Source organism: Denticeps clupeoides, chromosome 6 (genome assembly GCF_900700375.1).
Source record: "Denticeps clupeoides chromosome 6, fDenClu1.1, whole genome shotgun sequence".
Taxonomy (NCBI): domain Eukaryota; kingdom Metazoa; phylum Chordata; class Actinopteri; order Clupeiformes; family Denticipitidae; genus Denticeps; species Denticeps clupeoides.
Window position 1 is genome coordinate 12929687 of NC_041712.1, and position 21802 is coordinate 12951488.

General features: G+C 42.8%; 1 protein-coding gene across 3 annotated transcripts in view; it reads right to left on the bottom strand.

The window, feature by feature from the left end:
- Positions 1 to 21802, bottom strand: part of ppp2r2bb (protein phosphatase 2, regulatory subunit B, beta b) — a 65122-nt gene that overhangs the window by 11163 nt on the left and 32157 nt on the right. For 2 of the 3 annotated variants that reach the window (XM_028982289.1, XM_028982290.1), the window contains 3 exons: positions 6697 to 6794; positions 4823 to 4988; positions 3496 to 3608 (listed from right to left, as the gene is read on the bottom strand). In XM_028982289.1, the coding sequence (XP_028838122.1) occupies positions 3496 to 3608; positions 4823 to 4988; positions 6697 to 6794 (377 nt within the window). Of the gene's footprint in view, positions 1 to 3495; positions 3609 to 4822; positions 4989 to 6696; positions 6795 to 8690; positions 8911 to 21802 lie in introns of those variants that run through there. The other variant, XM_028982291.1, reaches the window with a different exon arrangement.

The window sequence follows — 21802 nt, forward strand, 5'->3', positions numbered from 1 at the left end:
GCCTGCTTGGCTGACTGTTGCTGGTCCGCTGTCTGACAAGCCATCTGCCGACTACACTGGCCTCGCACACAGCTACCCAGCAGGGCAAGGCTGGATCTACTTTTCTCAAATCAGCACAATGGTGGCATTTTGATTTGCCAAGAAAGGTTGGGCCAACAATTGATTTCTTATTTTCAAATATTTTCAAAGCATAGTGTAGAGAATTATGAAATTATGATTTTCTTTCAAAGCCTTTCCAGTGTTGCCCCTATAGCACAGTCTCATGTGAGTGACCTGCAGAGGTCAGGATTAATCAATAATCAATAATATTGATTATATGTTCAAGCCTAGTGAAAAATCGTATAGTCTACCATTTAATCTGTCTGTACGTGGTGGCAGTGGTCTAATGATTGATTAAGGAAAGTACTGTGAGAGCAGAGAACAGAAAATAACATGTCCAACAATTAGGAGACTAATACAATAAACGTGACTTTCATATAAACAGAGACTTCCTCCTCACAGTAACAATTACATTTTTCACATAAGTAACAAGTCAAAGTGTGAGGTGAAATTGGCAACTGTAAAGACATCAAATTATGTTTATTATATGTACTCTGAAGCTAAATAAATGTAATATGGGTAATTACAGAGTTTATGTAATTGAATACTGACAATAAGAGTAAATGATGATATGGTACTAGTATCATTTGCACTTGCAGCACAGCTTGTGACGGTGGGGTGGTATTAAGACTCTAGGCTGGTCGCCAGACTTGGGACACTATGAGTGACAGCCTGAATTTATTTGAAAACACCAGTCACCATTAAAATAAATCTGAATTGTAATGTAATATCCAGTGAAGAGACTGCTCTCTGCAGGTTTTAGAATCAGCGATGACAACCCGACAGTAAATCCCGCAGGAAATCTGCCCTAATGGAGGCTGACACTTCCTCTGTCTGTTTGTGACCGAGCTGCATTAACTCCCCAGCAGATGTGTAGAAGCTGCACATGTTTCCAGTGCAGTCTTGGATCTGACACTGTGGCCCCAGCTCCACTGGCATGATGGGGGTTTCCGTCTGGGTCACAGACGCTGTCTTGCTCAGTGACATAATGCAGGAGCTCCCGCTTGGTGACATAACTGCCATTGGATGGGGGCTCCTCTCACTGTCAGAGAGAGGCCGTGAGGCATAACTGTCATTCCGCTTCAGGAACAAGGGGAAACTCCCACAACTCGTTAACGGCCAGTCGCATTCGGTGATTTATACCCGGCCTCTTTTAACCTTCCTCTGATTGATTTGGGACATCCTTTACATAAAAGTCAATGTGGCCTCCGTATGGAAATGAAGGAGGAGGGAAGAGTGGTGCAGGCTGGGATCCAAATATCAATGCTGCAGTATAATACACCAACATGCATTATGCTTGTTACACTGGTGAGAATGTATAACTTTTTAGGGAGAAACATGGCCAATTACTACATTGCACTAAAATGGCACAGCATTATTATGCTATATTATTATGGTAGTAAACATGGATCAGCCACAACATTGTGACCAATTGCAGGTGATGTGAACATCATCGATTGTCTTGTTATAATGGTCCCTAGAAGTGGGTGCGATAGAACTCGTGACAAGTGAATATTTTGTTCTCAAAGTTGATGACCAGTGATAAGCATCTGAGCAACTGAAATTGACATGGACCATGACAGGGACCAATTATGATGGCTGGATGGTAATAGAATCTCGAAAACTGCATCTGTCATGGGATGTTCCCAATCTGCTTGGTTCAGGACCATGTAACCCAGAAAAGAGGTCCATGGTGAACTGTGAATTGGAACATGGGTGAGTAAGGCTAACTGGTGAATGAGCAGGATGCAGGCCCTCAGACCGGTCATATGGATGGTACTGACACGAACCACCTACCTAAACGTTGCCGCTGACCATTGTTCATTCGCTGATGGCAGTGCCTACTTTCAGCAAGATAATGCAACCTGACACACTGCAACAATGGTTCAAGAATGTTTTGATAAATGCAACAAAGAGATTGATATGTTGACCTGCCCCCAAATGTCAATCCAATACAGCATCTGTGGGACATGCTGGGAAAACAAGGAACCAGTGCAAATGAATGGACTTGAAGGATGTCCTACTGATGGCTTTGTATCACACACCACAGAATGCCTTCAGAGGTCACTTTTGGTGGCAAAGGGACAAAATTAATATAATTTTATGGCTGATGAATGGCAGAAATATACTATACTGTACTATATTATAACTATAAAACATAACTATACTAATACTTTTTAATGCTCTATCATACAGCCATATCAACAAACCCCAAGCAACCTCAGAAAATCAAAACCTTCTGCTTTTATTATATTTCGAAATAATTGAATCCCTGAAAAAAAACAGACTGATTATTGTAAACCAAGGCTCCTCAAACCCATGACAACCAATGAATTGATTAGTTCCACTGCTACGGCCAGTACCGGATCTACAGCTGCGGAACAGTCATGTATAAAATCTGTGTTCAGTCACAGACGCTGCATATCATCTGCTGCTCCGGTCTCATCTTCGTTTTCCGCACACCTCCCCCCTCCATGTCTAATTTCACTGGCAAATCCTCCAAAAGATGCGTCAGAACAACAGCAGCATCTGACGTGTTCAGCGGGACTTGGCAGATCTAGGGACGGGTGAGGCTGGATGGATTCCAGCAGCCCCGGCGGGCGTGGTCGTGCTCCATACAAGCCCTGAGGGGATGGTGTGAGGGTGAGGTGGAGCTGACACTTGGACGTGACCCCACACTCACCTCCTGTCCTCTGGAAGAGGACAAAGACAGATGGGACTCCACTGGAACTGTCTAATATTGGGGTGGGGGGATTGGAGATTAGCTTCAGTTTATTGCAGGTTGGAACATGCTTCTCCAGATCCCCACTGAGCTGAGAAGACCCACCACCCCCCCGACCCTGTCCCGGGGGCTTCATCTGTGTTCGGAGCGATATGAAGTGAAGAGGCAGAGCCTTCGTTTGATAAGCTCTGCTCCTCTCCACAGGAAGCGGTAAAAGACCTGAGCCAACATGGCTGCCAGGGGATGCTGGGAAAACGGTCCGTTCTGGCAGAGTAAACCTGATTTATGGAAGGTGCGGTGAATATAGTGTCTCCTGCTCTCTCTCACTCCACTCTCTTGGCATCATTTCATCGGGAAGCATCACTACCATGACCCTTCACAAAATGGATCCTTTTATTTTATAAAAACCCTCCATCACTGACCATGTACAGCAGCTAAAAAGGTCCCTCTGGGGACAAATCTGGTCTGGTTAACTATTTAAGTGCACTTACCTGTCATCTGTGATGCACAGGATGTGGACCTTATTGTATTCATTTTTCCCAACCCTGTAATCATCCTGTGCTTGTCTGAACTTGTCCTGTATCATCATCACTGGCGATGTACAGCTCCTTTTGCTCTACAGCGACAGCAAAAAGGTGGCTGTCAAAAGAAAACCATGCATTCATGGCACTCACCCGCAGAGCCGTAATGGTGGTCGGGTCTCGGATCCTGCCGTCCTCATCTTTCAGGTTGTAGCCTTCTGGTCTCTTATCTCGTTCACTAATCTTCCACAGCTTCACTGTCTTATCTGCAGAGAAGGAGGAAAAAAGAGGAAGAGAGATTCGATGGGCTGGACGCTTTAAGGTACAGAGGGGGGCTGGTGTGGCGATGGGTTTCTAGTGGAATGTTGTTTTTTTTAGGTAGTTGTCTTGTCTGCTGGACTGAGGCCAGCATCAGAGAGTGAGTGATGTTGGCATGATATGAAGGGTACAACCAATATCAGCCCCACATCAGTACCATCCAATTAACCTGATTGGCCTTGGCGTGGCCCCGCCCTGTTTGCTCGCTGGATATGCCCGCAGACAGACATCTTCCTCTTGGGCTCTGGGCTGGCACGATTTACTGGGCTAATTAATTGGCTAAGGAGACTGCGGCAAAGCGCAGGTCTGCAGAGTGATGAGTGTGTGAATTTGAAAAAACTCGGGGACTGCAGCTTTCATCTGTTCACCACACACCATGAGGCTCGAGTCAGCATTCCCTAAACTCCCGTAAAACTGGCCCTCTCACTGGCAATCATTCTGATCGGTCACAAAACCAGTAAGAATATACTAAGCAGCCATAATGTTATAACAGGTGAAGTGAATAATAATACCAGTTAAAGTAGCGGCCCCATAATCAGAAGGTTGCTGGTTCGAATCCCGATCTGCCAAGGTGCCATGAGGTGCCACTGAGCAAAGCGCCGTCCCCACACACTGCTCCCCGGGCGCCTGTCATGGCTGCCCACTGATCACCAAGGGTGATGGTTAAAATCAGAGGACACATTTTGTTGTGTCACTGTGTGCGGTGTTGCAATGTTTCACTATGACGATCACTTCACTTTAATATTTACTATCTTGTTACTATGGCACTTGAATATAATATATTAAGCATAGAGTAAATTTGTTGTGTTGAAAAAAGAAAAAAATTAAGAGCACCCTTCAACAATTTCTTTTGTTCTTTAATCATTTTGTAGCCCTGCTTTAGCATCTTATTTCACAGCACTACTTTGCTGTGTGCTGGACGCCTAGTGCGTTACAGCAATATACAGCGGCAAGAGTTTATATATCTTCAATATACAGTAAAAAATAAAATGCAAAACATGCAATGATGATTATTGTATAAACAATAACTGGTTAATTAATTTTATCGCTATTAAAGTTGAGCTAATAATGGACTTACTACTGTCAAGTGTATGGCACTGCATATAATATGTGACACTGAGAGCAACACAAATTATTTTGGTATGGGCGGGGCTGTACTCACCATTGGTGGAGAGCAAGAAGTAGGCGGCATTCTGCTGTGGCAGCCAGCGGATTTTGTTGATTTTCTCCTCAATCTCCAGACTCTTCAGGTAGTCAAACTCAGGCTCATGGCTCTGGAAGGTGCTGTAGACATTGTACTCCCCTCTACGATGAGGCTGGTTCTTGCTCTGTGGAAGCAGCACACCAGGATCAGGTGCGAGGTCACATTCACTCATACATCATGATTATTATTTCCATCAAACTAGAATGATGGAAACAGGGCTGTAAGTCACTGCAAGGAAAATAGATTTGATCAAACCAATATGTGATTAAGCTGTAAATTTTCTATTTTTGAAAGACTGTAGGTGTTTCATTGCTGATACATATATATTTGGTTTATGGTCATATTCATATTTGCTATGTTCATTGCACATCAAATGAAAAATTGATGTTGGTTTTATCTGATAGCTCAGAAAATACAAAAACTAATGTTAGACTCCTGAAAAGCAGTTCATTTAAACAATAAATGTTTGCATGGGGCAAAAATGTAGTCCATTTTCACCATATTCTATTTCTTACAGGTCCAATGGAAAACTTCTCAAAGCTTAAAACATAACTTAGTAGATGTCAGTGGGTAATAGTGTGGCACCAAATAATTTACTTTTTTAAAATATTGATCTGCAAAAGCAATGTAGACAGAAGTACATCACAAATTACAGAAAAAAAACAAGGTAATTAATATGATAATTAATGGATAATAATGTAACAAGTTTTACTGAAAGCTCGGACACAGACATTGTGAGAAGCTCTAATTTGTGTGGCAGCAACCTCAGCAGAGACGAGCAGACCTCAAACAGCTTACTGTCAGGCCTCACCTCGGGAAACATCAGAATCAATAAACCCAAATCAGATGGCCAAACTAGAGGAGAACGTCTTAATGGGAACAGATTTTGCCTCGCCAGGGGTCTGGGGGTTCAGCCAGCACTAGGCTTGTAGGGAGGGGGAGGGGTATGATTTCCTTCTCTGTGTGTGATTTGGTGTGTGTGTGCATTTGTCAGACAGTGCCAGCGTGAGTGCATTTGTCTCTGTGTGTGTGTGTGTGTGTGTGTGTGTGTGTGTGAGAGAGAGAGAGAGAGAGAGTGAGAGTGTGGATTAACAGACACCATGAAACATCTTTAGAGAGGGGAGGAGCAAAAAGCAGAAAGATCTGCAGCTTGCCACAAAATCCGGACAAAATATTCAAAACCTTGTCTAGACCAATTGCCCTATTTCCAAACCCCAGTTTAGGGGTGATGATGTACAGAAAACATTTAATATTTTCAAGTATTTTTGAAACTAAAAGCAAATTAAAACACATAATTGAATGTATTGCATATAGTTGAATAATTTCTCAATTCTACATTATAGTTACATTTATTTTACATTTACATTTACAATCAATAGTTACAGTGACAGTTTCCCTGGAGCAACTTGCTTAGTTTCTTACTCAGGAGCAGGTAGTAAGTGGAATTTAAACCTGTGACTTTGAGGGCTTATAGTAGACAGGCAATTGTCTATTGAGCTACTACCAAATGTTATAATAACACTGTAGCAGATATGTTGAAGCAGATATGTTGACAGATATTAAAAATGCACAATCCAGTCCAGTATGAACTCTGCATCACCATTTAAACATCACAGCATTCTCCTGAACAGTTTCTCTGTAACATTTCTTTTTTGTTGTAGCTAATCATTTATAGGTGCTCTTCAGTAAAATTGTACTTTTGAATGCTCTGAGTTATGCAGGCACGATTATACTTCTGGATTTGTAGGCAATCTATGATGACTGAAAAAAAAGTGTGAAAAGTGGCCAAACCACAAGCTGAATGTTAAAAAAAGGACTGAGGTTCTACCGACCTCCTGCTCTCTCTGGAACACGACCACACGGCCACCTTTGTCCCCCGTGGCCAGGAGCTCTCCAGTGGAGTTAAATTCGACAGTAGATATGATGTCAGCTGCAAGGGGAAAAAAAAAACAATGAACAATGAACAAACACCATCAGAAGAGATGCCTTTTGTTAACAAGATAGATTATCAAATTTCATTCAGTTCAATTCAGTCAAAACAGTACAAAGAATGAAGATGTATCTTTATCAATATTTTAAATGTCACACGCAGGTTCAGTACAGTTCTGACATTTCTGGTACTAAAGAATGAACATTGTTTAATAATGTCTAAAATTTCCCAATTTCATGAAAAAACTCCAAAAAGTCAGATGTTTACAAAAATAAAAAGGAATTACTTTAATGCTAAAGTGAAGATATTGTCCCAATAGTGCATTTTAGCCCCAGAGTATGATTTAACAGTCTGCAGGTTTTTATGGTGCGATGAGATGATCTCACTCTGGGATCACACACTTTCAAAGCACTTCCTGTTAGAAGTACCATGAATCATGATTCTTTTTTAATGATTCATGAACTATGAATTCATCAGTGAGTTTTTTTTTGGTTCTCTGACAATTTTCATGGACTGAATTGTATCAAACAATTTGAAAAAAGATCTATTCAGTACAGAGAACGCAACAGAAAAGCAACGGGACAACAGATGACAATAGCACATGTGTTTAAAGAAACAATGAGAGCTGGGTGGATGGGACGCTGTGAAGTGTTGGTGGCTCATGAGTGTACCAGTCGTTTTGAGTCAAGTATGAAAAAAACGTCATTGAAAAGGAAAAAAAGGCTAGTGCGCGTGCGCACAGACACACACACACACACACACATACACACACACACTGTCTGTCAGCATTGCATTGATATGCAAATCCCAGCAGCACATCTCACTGTCAAAAACAGCTGCAGGCAGGAAGCTGCATCCCAATGGCAGCACACCGCACCTCTGAACCTTGATGGGCGTGGCGGGGCAGGCTGAGTGGGAGATGATATACAACTGGGTGTCTCTGGGGCCGAACTGGTTTTCAATACTAAATGTCACATCACCATTGGATGCGTGAGATATGAAGGGCAGATTAGCATTCACGCCAGGGCCTGTCGTCTCACACCCACGTGCTACATTTATTAAAGATGTTAGATATTTGCACACTTGTGTCTTACATATGACAGAACTGTGATAAAATCTCAAATACTCCAAAAGGCAACAACAGTCATGTCTTGGTGTCTCTTTTTCAGGCTCTGGAATGACCTGATATTTTAAACTGGACAAAAGCACCTGTGTTACATTGTGGGAGATTCAATGCCCACCGTAGGGTGGAAGTAGGGCGAGTGGGATGTAATTAAGACGGCCCGTACACGGGGGACAGCGAAGGATCAGCAGTGCCAGTTATCTTGGGGGTGGAATCACCCCTTATCAGCACCAGCGGAACCTGCAGTGTATCTGTGTCACGCCCCCGCAGCCTGGGGGGCTCCTCCGTATAAACAACAGTCTCCTGCCACCCCCCCCCCCCCATCTCCGTCACAGAGCTCCTTCACACAGAAACAAACATAATGAATCTGTGGAGACCGGCAGCGGAGACCGCCGTCGTGCGGAACCCTTGACCCAACGTAGGCATCAACTTGGTTTTCAGACAGACAACTCATCCATGTCCTTATTTAACCCACGCTGGTCCCTTCATGCAAATAAACGACCATCTGACAACGTCAACATCCGACCTCGCTAACGCGCCACCATAGATACCACAACCAGAACCGATCGCATTGCTTATTCACGGCAGTATTCCGACAGACAATGGCGCTTTTCTCCACTTCTCACATTGATTTTTTTCCCCCCCTCCCAAAAACGTCCGCCCCTGGCTCTTTTGTTTTTATGTCCGACTCCTCACCCTGATCCCAAGAGCTGAAGAATTTACCAAAGCCCCGTCACCCCCCACGAAACCCCCCATTTCGATCGATTTCCTACCTTTGACACATCTCCCTTGGTCTTCCTCAAGCAGATGCATCTGTTTGAGTGGCGGTGGGGATGCACTGTTGCTAAGCAGTCCTCGCCGAGAAAATGGGCACTGGCTCTTCACTAGCCGCAGTGCGCGCTCTCTCGTTCTCTCCCTCTCGAGCTCATTCCGAACAACTGTCTGCTCGTCGCCGTGCAAGAGCGACTGCCTATCAGATCCGCCTCTTATCTTCAACCATCGCTGCTAAGCCCTCAGACCAGAAACAAATAAAAAAATAAAATTTTTATAACTGCAAGCGGTGATTAACGGACCCTCGCAAGCATGGTGCAATGCCCTGTGATGTTATTGTACAACAATGGATGGATGCACGCAGAATGATTTTAGCACATTCAGTATTCATTGAACTGTTCCTCTGCTTCTGTGAGAGAAATCCCCCCCTGCTGCTCCCCAGCACACTCACAGCTAAGCCCCGCTCCTTTTAGCCTGAAGGAAAACTCCTTTACCATCTTAAAACACACACAGAGACTCACGCACAGGAACCTACAGTCTGCCTCACTCAGAGAGACAGAGCAGCCTGACGTAGTAACAGGTGAATTTAACACCACCAAACGGCAACACGGTCAAAGATAGAAGTAAGATTTTCAAGAATTCTTAAGAAACAAGATGTGAAATGAACTCAATGCTTAGCAGTTTTGGAGTGAATTGGATATGTTATTGGATGTTGAGCTGAGCATGAAAGTTTGGGACATGAGAAAACACATATAATGTAAAAAAAAATTATATTTGTAATGCATTTTAGAAATTGCAATTGGGAAGTTGTTCAGATTGTGAGTGACCATGGTGAGTCACTCACAGTTTAAAAGAAAAAAAATGTTAATGTCAAGAAACTATTCAACATAAGAACAATTCCTTATAAGAATTTGTTATAAGAAATTCACAACATACTGACCAAATTTTATGTTAATCTTATGAGCGGTGTTCAAGCACAAAAGTGGTACTTTTTCTCTTGCCAGTTGTTGGACCTATACCTAGGTGTGAAAATTCATTTATGGGTATGATTATGGTGTGAGACTGAATATTTCTGTTAAGTTTCATCTCAATTACTCAATGTTTAGTGTAACTTAATTGAATTTCCCCCAAATTCTCCTGATTTTTTATTTCCCCAAAAAAATTTACATTTCAAGACCATTCAAGTTATCAACAAATTCTTCACAATTTAGCATGCCAAACCTATGTTCTACATTTGAATCGGAAGAAGAGCCTAGGATTGTTGTTTCAAAATAAAAGTAAATTAAACAATCCAGATTATCTCACTTCCTGTTTGGCGGAATTATTGGGTATGAGTGTATCATAAGTTTATCCTAATGAAATATACATGCATATTAATTTTGATGGTGATACGTGAAAGTGTGTATGCCCCAGAATGGGGTAACGCATTAAGTGGCGCTGTTGAGCACCCCACCACAACACTCCCTAGCCCCCCCATATAATTAGAAGAATTTAACAATTCAATTTTATACTAATAAAACTAATAATCTTTGTAAAAACATTAGGGCTTTGCACATTTGGTGCTCTGGATGTAATAAAAACAGAAACCCTACATGACTTGGAATAGAGTCCAGGAAAATCCGTGCAGGTCAGACAAGCGCAGGCTTTTCAATAATTCTTTTGTTTTTCCCCCCTGAGGACAGCGTCGTAAAAATCGAGAAAGCGAGCGATGGTGAGTGGATGAGGGACTGACAGGCTGATTGAGCGAGGGAGTGAGAGAGAAAGCGAGAGAGACAGAACGGCATGTTTTTTTTTTTCGCCCTGGCACACCTACGTGGGCTTCCTCTCTATGGAAGGAAATTAAGAGCAGGGTTTCCATGACGACCCCTTTCCTTGACTAGCGAAAGGGGCTATATGCCATTTTTGTGAGACACTTTGTTCTTCAAGAGTGAACCTGGCAGCCCACACAATGAACACCACCCATCGCCCCCCATTTCTTCAGAGGGCTAAAATCATTACTAGAACCCAGAGAACCTAAAGAGCACCTTTGTCTATTTGTTTGTGCAACTGTTCCACTTCCTGGACTGCAGTGGTGCGTACCAGGTTCTGTTACAGACCTATGGGTTATGAAGACTATGTCCAGCCATATGACCCCTGTTTTAGGACGGAGAACGAGAACAACTAGTTTGTGAACCAGCAAACAATGGCGCTGCTTGGGAAACACTTGTGGACCACAACAAAGGGTAAGCTTTGTTGGTTGTGCTAAAGGGCCTCCTTTCAGCCTGTCAGGAGGATTTACTCTGGCCTCTTAAGCCGCCAGTCCAGCTGCATCTCTGAGGTTCGACAGGCTTCCGGCAGATTCTGCAGCTAGATCCAGCTACGATTCCGAATTATGAATCGCTGCTCACACATAAACACACACGTCATTTCTTGACAGCAGTCATGAAAAACAATCATAGAGAAGACATTAAAAAACCATTTGGGGGGGGAAGAGGAGCCATCCCTTGACCCACTTGGACACAGATGTGTTCTCTCAGTGGAAAGCTCATTAGAACACTTTGTACCTTGTAGCCTCAGAAATACACACACAGAGAAGAGTGTGTGTCATCGAGCCAGCGTGTCAAACAGCAGTGTCAGACCCAAACAAAGCAGCGTGAGGAAAGCGGGAGAAAAAGAGAGGGAATAATCTCTATCCATCCACAAATAAAAAAATAAAAGCAAATTTTTCCCCTCTTCAGTCTGAGACACAAAACACTCTGACCTAATTAGGCCCCCTGTGTGCAAGATTTTGTGTGTCTGTGTGTGTGTGTGTGTGCGCGTGGGGGTTCCAGCCCTTTCTGCAACCACAGAATAAAAGCATCTGATAAAGATATAGACACATAGAGGACAATTCTCCTGATGCCTGATGGGGAAAAATGGGAGATGGGGGGGGCTTCTCTGAACAACCCGCCCAACTAATGGCTTGTGTACCTTTAAATGAGAGTGTGTGATAATGACGATGTCAGGGCAGGGTAGCACCTACGCATCATTAGTATTCGCTGCATCGACTGCACGGCGTGGCGAGGCTGCCGGATTTAATCTGTCACAGGGCGGCGGGCGGGTCTGTACTGGTGAGCGTCTGGTATGTGCAGGTGTGCGACAGGAAAGTGCAAATGTGCACAATGATGGAGAGAAGACTACAGAGCAACAGAGAAAGAGAGTTGATGATGATGATGATGATGGGAAAGGACCAGAGGTGTGAAGAGCTCATCTCCACCATACACTGGTGTGAACCAAAGGCTGCAGCCCTGCTCCCCCTCCCCCACATCCCCGTTATTAACACATTACATATCTGAGTCCCTGAAAAAGAAAGGCTAATTAATGGTGGCACTCGTATGAGTGAGAGATGCCAGGGCTTTGTTCCCCATCACGCGTTAGAGGCGGGAGAAGAAAGGGACGCTGCAGACAGCCATCATCGCTGACTGTCGCCTGGGCGATGAGACTCCCTGCTGCCGAGACAAAGAGCCGAGACACCCGCCTTCCACCTTCCACCCGCCACCTCTCTGCTGGAATTAATTCTAGGGTTCAATACTGGTGTGCGGCCTCAGACGTGATAAGAAAAAAAGATCATTGATGTCATAGATCTGTGTTTCTGTGCTTAAATGGAAGACTGGATAATGACAGATGATAGCACCACCATTCCTGTAGGACTGGATGTCTATTTTCTATGCTGCGGCTAACATTGATTCTGTGACTGTGACATTTGACTAGACTCTGCTCCTTATGCCATATTTGCATTTATTTATTCATTCAGCAGGCATTTTTTTCCTTCTGTTTTCCATGAGCTTGAAAAGAAAATATCATAAAATGTCACTGTAATATATGTAGTCAAACACATCTGAAGATGGCCAGTCAGCTTCTTTAATCAGCTGTACTGGGATAATTGCAAAGGGGTTTTCAAAAAAAATCAATGAAGCTTTTACAGCATTAGTGAACACAGCATTCCACTAGAACCCAAGACTAATTGTCGCTGATAATGGGCCTTTCTACATCTATGGAGATATTTATTTTCATATACCTCAGTTACCTTAGTCATTTACAATATTGACAACATCTGGAAATGAGTTTTGCTCCATTTGACGGTATTTGATAATTGTCTAAATGATGCTAAACTATTGAACTGTAGTGTACTAATGAAGACATCAATATGTCAATACTATATACTGATGTGAGCATAATAATAATGCACTTATGTAAGCCTTACAATTTACTGTTGTATCTGTTTACTGTTCCATTCGTACTTGTGAAAGAAATGCCCAATTTCTGTCATCGCTTGTGTCTGTGTGTGTGTGTGTGTGTGTGTGTGTGTGTGAGACTATGCATTTGACACCTACGAATAGTATAGTCAGGGGAGAAACTAAATCACAAAGCCAGTCACGAGTCTGGGCTCAGAGGTCACCATGCCACTCAGCCCAGTGAGCTCCTGGTCACAGAAATTCATCTCACCCAATAAAGCCTGTAGGCTGAGGTAGAATACGCTCATCACAACCCCCATCATTGCGACCCCACCGGTCCTCACCCAATCAGTAAACATACGCCCCCGAACGGAGGGAGCAGAGGCGCCGGAGTGTCCTCGTCCACTCCTGATTGTGAAGGAAATTGGATCACTCTTCCTCCTCACCAACACACCACCAGAACCAGATGAGTGGCTAAAATTAGAAGGGCTTGAATGCCGAGAGGGGTCGATGTGACTGTGGCTGGAATTGAGGTGCAGAGGGAGGGCAGCACGGAACAAAGTTGGAGAGGGCAGGAATTATTTGACGGAGCAGTCAAACGAATACATTACACCCACAATGAAGCCTGAGATTGAGATGAGCTGGGACTACAGGAGACAAAATGAGCCTATGAAGGTCTAACTGCAGTCCAACTGCATGAAACACCAGGCACAGGAAATAAAAAAAAAAATAGTACTATATGCGACTTTGAGATAATCGCCTTCCCATCTGGGAATTCTTTGTAAACATGACTGAGCAATAAATTTGGACTTTTGCATAGCACAGATGGGAGACTGTAATTCTGCCCGAAGCCAGTTGTTTAAATCCTGTTTCAGGTGAAAGGAATAGGGGTGGGGCCTCAAACGGATGTAATACCTGCAAGTGGTAGAGATTAAGGTCAGTCCCTACCTGATCCTACCAAAATTTACATGCGTCACAAGGATTGACTTTGTGGATAATCGCCCTGGTGGCTGCCTATTATGGAGATAGTTTAGTTTCCAAATTCATGAATAAACATCACAAATATATTTCTTGATTCAGCAACAAATATAAAAAGATTCATAAACATAATTTATTACTTAGAAATAAATGTAACACCATTTACAAATGCATTTCTCGACTCAAAAAATAATAATTTACGTGATGCACAAATGTAAGTGCAGTAATTTGGTGGTTTGCATTTACAAACCACCATATATATTCATGAATACCCTTACATTTATTTATATATTTTTTATTATTACATTTTTTATTGTTATTTTTAACTTCCTATCTTCTTTTACTTTCTTGATGGCGTTCGATTCACAAATGTGTTTTTTTTCTAAATGTCAATCAAATGTCTTCCAAAGTTTACAGCAAATCACATCAAGTGATGTCTGAGAGTTTGATTTAATGTTGACAACATTGCACTACTTTTGCACATTGTTGTGGTTGAAAAAGAAACGAAGCAAGTCGGCGTAATGTGGGCGAATCCTGCTGCACGTTAACTGCTGGTTATTGGGACATGCCTGTGTTAACTTGTGTCATGTCAATCAATTTTAATCTGGTCTGCAATACAGATGTGAATACACGCGATATAAAATGGTCTAGTGATGGACACTCATTATAGGCAGCTGCACTCGAACTTCCCTTTTCGTTGTGTTGTAAAGATTTTGCTTTTAACTATTTACGTTTTAATTACCACATTCCAGTGCCAACGGTGCCATTAGGAATGGTCATTAGCAAGCCGGCCCTCAGGCACATCTTTGATCTTGAATATGTCTTACGGTCGGACATGTAAACTGATCATCGACTCAATCGACTCTTTAAATGGAATGAACTTCTACAGAATTGAAAATTGTCCCTGTGTGACCACAGACATTCTGCTGAAAATAGTTTCCCTCACACAATCTATATGAATTATTATTAATCTTGACCGCACCTAATGTGCTTCTTCTGTGCATTTAATTTGCTTGCATTTTTGTCAGGACGATCCAGTGTTATCTTGCAAGAATTTAACATGACAGTTCATTATGTTTCCCTTATGAAAGAAAAATGAGTTAATTGCGTTGATTACCCGGGTGTGAACAACTGTCAGCATCATTCATGCTGGTCTTGGTGCATAATTGCTTGGACAAAATGCAGGAAACAAACAGCGAGTGGATAAATGGAGAGAGTAAATATAAATGGTGATAAATCAGTTGTAAGTGATAAAGTGCTCCTCTCGAGTATTCCAATGTGCAATTCACATGAGTAATTGCGCCATTATCTAAAGCCATCATCCTTTAAATGAAATATTTACCTGTAATGCTTAATGTTTTTAAGCAATTGTCATGCCTGGTACTTGCAATTGGCAGCTGTCATATTCATGACATGGAAATAATGATGATTACAGCCCCTCCGAGGGGCCCTCACACCTACAGCCAATTTGGAGTCACCAAATTGTGCATGGTGTGCATGGGTAGCAGGAGGAGAGAGTGCAAACCCCACACTGATTCGAACCCACAACCTTGGACGTTTGAGGGTACAGCGCTATCTTCCTTGCCACAACGTGATGCATGTGTTTCAGTGAATTACAACCCAGCTACCAGTGGCCCACTGTAATACCACATCATCACATCATACCTGAAGAGATAACAACAGTCATCAGTGCCCAATCTGTGCCAGCTGCCTGATTTATTCTGCACATTTGATAATCTCATGTCAAGCACACATTCAGGGCTTTCAGAACTTTCTGTGCAGAATACTGCACTTATGCTAGCTGGAGTAGGTTTTGGAATCCTGTCCTCGTGGGTGACACTGAGACAGTGAGGATGAAAATAGCGTGACCGGCAGAGCGTTCCTTGCTCCTCTGCTGGCTCAGGGCAGGGCTGGCCCCCGGTAAACAGCTTAAGCGAGGATGCTAATCCCACGCCCTGCCCCTGGCATTGACAGCGCGTCGTAATTCCCTCTCTGGGCTATTAATAACCCAAAGCGCAGTTTGATCCCTGACGCAGATCCCCTACAGCCACTGCCCTGCCGCACGTATCACCCCACTTTGATTGGTATTCAATTAGCCGCCATGGATTGGTCAGAGGGGGCAGCGACAGCCCCGATAAACCCAGAATTCATCGGTTCCGGGTCTGGAACTGAGTGGATGCATTAGACAGGGATGTGAAAATGCTGAGCGTTCAGTGCCAGTCCGCTTTCTAATCTGCTTTATCTGGGGGAAAGGTGTCATGGCGATTACTACCATATTCACAACATGAACATAACGCCCACTAAATAGCTCCATCAAGGCAAAGTGAGGCAGACTGAGCAGCCAGGGTTAAAGAGCAGATCAGAGGATGCTGGGTATTTGGAATGCCCCTGGGGACTAAGGTGGTCTCTAACTGATACAGCAGAGCATCACACCAGCCCAACATCATAGAGGAGATGAAAGGACAAGGGATGTGCTTATTCAGATTGAGGCTGGTAATGAACTAGCACATTCTGTTTCTTCCTCCCTCAGACACTGACTCTATTTTGGTCTTTTTCCTTCCAGAACAAAAGATCAAAAGTCTGTGCCATTGCCTGTTTAGTATTCCACATGAAATTACTCACTCAGACACTTTATTTAATTTCACAGGTCAGCCATTCTGTAACATAAAAAGCTAGAAGTTACCTGTGAATATGTAAAAAAAAAAAAAAAAAAATTAAAAATCACAGGCCAATACATATGACTGCAAAATGTGCCACAAATCATATTGATGTCAGCATGCGATGCAAAATATAAAATGTGATGTTTTTTGTCTGTATCTGTAAAATATCATTATGATCATTGCCAAATGCCTTGAAACATATCACTGAATTTCATATGGGCACAAATGGCTTTTATGTCACAGACTGGACATGTCGTATGCTAATGTCAACAATAAAACATGTCGTCTGAATTACTAAATCAGCCAAACTGTGCAACCCCCCCTCCAACCCCCATCCCCCACTCTCGACCAAACCATTCTTCACTTTACAGAGCAACAGCCAGCACAGAGGATTTTCTCTCGGAGTAATGAATGTGCCCCGAGGGGGCCTGCTAAAATATTTCTTTTCATGAATAAAACCGATAAAGCGGCTGGGGGGGGGGGGTTGTTTTGCTTGCCAGCAGTAGTTGCCGTGGTCGAGTCAATAACAAGCCCATCTCTCCTGCTCCCTGGTCTACAGCATCCGCTGAGATTACCACCAGCCAAAGCTCCTACTGCGAGAGCCATGCACCGTTTGTCAGAGTTTGACCTCTGCTTACCCACAATGCACTGTTGTGTCAGTGGGGTCACATGCCTGAGGACATGCGCTTTCTGGCCAGGAAATAAACTTGTGTTCATGTGTATCTGTGTGCATTGCATTTAGTTTAAATTGTAGGATGATTGCAGTTAATGGAAAATCTTAAGAATAAGCATTCATTGGCCAAGGTTTTATGTCCTGACAATGATGTAGCAATAACTCTAATGTTCAATCATCCTAGTAAAAAAAACAAGATCACTGTAAAAATGTTTGTACATTTTTTTTACAATTTCTTTGTAAATTAAAAGAACCTAACCAGATAGGTTTGGGTGAAATCTTTCCATTTAAAATATCTAGCTTTTCAATTAAATATAAAATTTGCTACCTTAGCAAATCATTACAACTTTTATCATATTGTATGGACTATAGACATTAACAGCACCTTAATATCATCCCAACCACAACTAAAATATATTGTTTAAAACATGGACTGATGGAGCAATTTACTTAGCCCTCAGCCTGAAAGCAGCAGAGAGTTCTCTCATGGACAAAAAAATTAATCGTGCACTGCTGGGCAACGCTGGACCCATGCATTTTTCCGCCTCAGGCAAAAACCGCACATATGAAGAAAATGTTAAATAACCAGAGACCATTCATTTTTAATTGATCAATGTGTATTTTCCAATATTTTCTGCAATTTCAAGCTTAGCTTGCTTCACAGCCAGCTTTTGTGCTGGTATCTATCGGAATATTTATTCACAGCTGTGTGCATGCATGCAGTGCAGCGAAGCATCTGAGTGTGCTGAAGATATCATTCAGGTCTCCAGGCTGCTACTGTCAGATGAACATGTTGGCTCTTGTGTAATTTCGGGCTTGCTTGGCCCGAGAGACAACATCTACCTGCTGGTGAGTGGTGCGCTTTAAACATGCCTTCACTGCATTGTAGCACCGCGGATGTCAGCCACTGCGATTCCCGGCCTGCCAAATGCACAGGCAATAAATCACACTTCCCCCTGGCAGCTGAAGCATATCGCCCATCTGGAATAACTGCAACCCGTACTGCAGAACGCTCAGCCGACGCCCCTCTAGCACTCTCTGTTCCCCCAGGTCATCTGCGCCCTCGGTGGCCCTTGCTCTCTTTTGTAGGATGCCAGGACCCGATCTGCAGCTTTTTCTGGAAGCGGTGGATGCTGACAGTGTGGGACTGCTGTGCGTAAAGACTCTGGGTGCAGGGGTGGAATATTTTTGCTGAACTGGGTATTGTAGGCATATACTGAGGCTGGGGGAGGGGTGATGTGGCTGGTAAAAGTACATAAATAAGGCCCGGGAGGGTACATATGCAAACAGGAAGGGTCGGACATCGGAAGTGTATCAGAATTAGAACTCGGGAGCTCATGTTCTTATCAGAAATTCAAATATTATTCATTCTAATTTTTGGACAAGGAGACCTATAGAGAATGTGAAAGACATCTGGTGTTTATTAATGATCCTGGCTATAAAGTGGCTCATCATAATCGCTCCACCACCACCAGCCCTTACGGCGAAGCCTCTAGGTAGCGACAAAGCCTCGATCTGTCTCCATTACACCCAATGTCTGCCAGCCCCCCACCAGCAGCTCTAATCTGCCTGCATTTCTTATTTGCCTTTTTGCCACCACACCACCAAGGTATACAGTATGAGTAAGTGTGTGAGTGATTGTGTAAATGGAGATGAGGGATGATTGCAGGTATCCGTCAAAGTTTATTGTGACAGATGGCATGTGGAAACTTATTTGCTCACATATAAACCCCTACCTCTGTGTGTGTGTGTGTGTGTGTGTGTGTGTGTGTGTGTATGAAGGAGGCAGTTCCAAACATTTGTGCCCAATGGTAATGAATGCCAGCCCAATAATTATTAAAATTTCCTCTGTATCAAGACATTAATGTTATAGACTGATGAGAATTTAAGTGGATGCATACTTTGCAGGAGACACAGCAAGTGGATCACAATACTGTGATAACACTACTACAATGTTCCCATCACGATGTGAACCGTTTCCAGCAGGGTGACAGGCAGTGTGCAGGTTATGCTAATAGCCACGTTCACCTGCACCTGACAGGTGGGGGCTCTTTAGCTGGTGTAATTAACCCTGCTACAGGCAGAGGAGCATCAGCAGCGGCGGCAGCTCCTGAAATTAAATAAGCAAACAGGATGAGAGCAGCGAAGCTCGGCCCTGGTAATTGGGAAAAAATGTAATCATGCGGTGATGTCTTGTTAATTGCTGGACAGACTTTTGCCTTCATGTTAGTTCATAGGCTGAGCCATACAATTATTTTAATTATAACGTGAGAATAAAACACAACATAGGTTTTTGATCCCGTTGGCATTGCATCTTCATTTGCCACGAAATGTTTATTACTGCCATTGATTTGATGCTTTGTTTCTGAGTGTCTTTTCACAGGCATTGTAACAAAAACTAAAGAAGGAGTAATCCAGGAACTAATCTTATCCTTCTACAAATATAGACATCTGACACAAACAACCTTTGTGGTAGGAATAGAAAGTACAAGAGAAGGTTAATAGGCCGGGGCGGTTATGTCTGATTTAATTTTCCCACATAATCATTTGCGGCACTTGATTATGATCAGAAATATTCAGACAGACAATAAGCGATGTGTCAGAGGTTCAATTACCATCTGCCATCATTCAAATCTTTTATGTAGGCTGAAAGGCTCTGTATTTTTAACCACATGACTGAACAGCTAAGAACAAACAAGTCAATCAGCCACTAAGACAGTGACAACCATGACATTTTCATGCTCAAAAAATTCAGAACAAAGCTGCTTCAAATGCCATTTGAATACTGTAATAATTTTCACTCACATCCAAAGAGGCCTTGAGCTACCTTTCCCAAACTATTTTCTCATTTAATAGACAGTATTCCTACTCTTGCATCCATAAGTCCTCTTGAACCATCACAGTACTTCAGAGCTTTTGGTAATCATCACAACTGTGCTGAAAGGACAGATTAACAACAGTGTTTTAATGGGTTAAAGACTCAAAACAATGTTACCATAAAGCAGCATGAAAAGGTATAAATGAGAATCAATAGTTGAAAAAAAATGATAAAAAAAAAAATCAATATTATTGATTATCTGCCATCCCTACACAGCCTACTCCCTTTGCACGATAATGCCAATCATCAACATAACCTTAAAACAGCCTTCATAGCATGTTAATCTGGCATAGGTAAACCTGCAGTGCTAAAATATAAACAGCAGAAGTCACATAAGGGTTGCTATGGTGATTTAGATTAATAGTCTAGTGTTTTTTGAAAAGGTGCTGGCCATCACCTCTACTGGACTGGAAGGGAATGCAATCACTTTCCCTTTTGACCTGTAATGGTCAGTGATGGGAAACATTTGTGGGTTCATCCCTGCCCTCTGGGTGCACAGAAAAGATCAGAAATAAAATCTTAATTTTATTCCACCGTTCTCCAGTACTGGGAAAGTGGCCCGCTGGTGTTCGGGAACGTCTGAAGCATTTCTCATTTTCACCATTCAGCCTCAATGCAGATATAGCTGGCGGACAGCCAGGATCTGTAGGGATTCGAGGGCAGGCCGTTAGTGCTGACAGAGCGTCACAGAGGCTTGGTGGGGAGAAATCGGCTGGGGGTGCCGCACTGAAGGAGGGTGATAAAGGAAGTGAAAGGTGTGGAGGAGAGAATCTCGGTACTGGCAATGTAGCCTGCGCAAACCAGTGGGTGGATGCATAGGAATGGCGGTGTCAGCAAATTGCTTTTAATGAGTCTGCACAAGAGTCTCTGGCGCAGGGAATATGCCTGGCATACCCTTCCCAAAAAAATCATCAATATTCCTTTTCACAGTTCCCCATGGAAATGACCACATTAACTCAACTTGGTGTCATGGTCACGTCACATGACAGGATCAGCAAAGTAATCACCCCCCCCCATACACACACTACATTCTGTATGCCTGTACATGGTTAATACTCCTAACTAAACAAAAAATAATATATCTGATCAAGCAAAGTCACAATCATGTCACAAACTTTGATGTTGCTTTGGTCATGCACTGCATCGGGACTCCCAATTTTAAAAAATGTTAATTACATTTGCATTTTATTTTGTACAAAACATTCCAATGCTCTTGCATATTTAGATTACAAACCATGCAAGATTTATAAAATCCCAGTGCTGTGGATTTGATCTTTTGAGATAACAGACGATGTTCAGACTTCCCTGTCTACACTAATACCCTTGTAACAACTGAAAAAACTCCCCCAGAGATTCAAAATCATGAATAAAATGGGGTTAAGACTACCAATGGGGTTAAGACTACCGTTTCACAAGCTAAAGCTGAAAGTACATTTCACTTCATGCAGAAGCTATAAACAGCTGCTATTGTTCAACCCTGTTGTCTCCAGGGATACAATGAACAGGTCAGGAGAACCTGCAATTTCAACGGTCCCTGCTGCAGTACAAAAGGCTAAACAATGGTCACTTTCCCTGACACACACTTCCTGAAGAAAGCAATGGCTCGGAGGGAGGATGCTTTAATAACATGACAGGACAAAGGGCCGCAATGCTCTGAACATGTTCAAGGCCTTCCTGTTGAACAGGTAAAATCTGGTCCTTTGCTTGGTTTCATTGGTATTAGCTTCCTTTT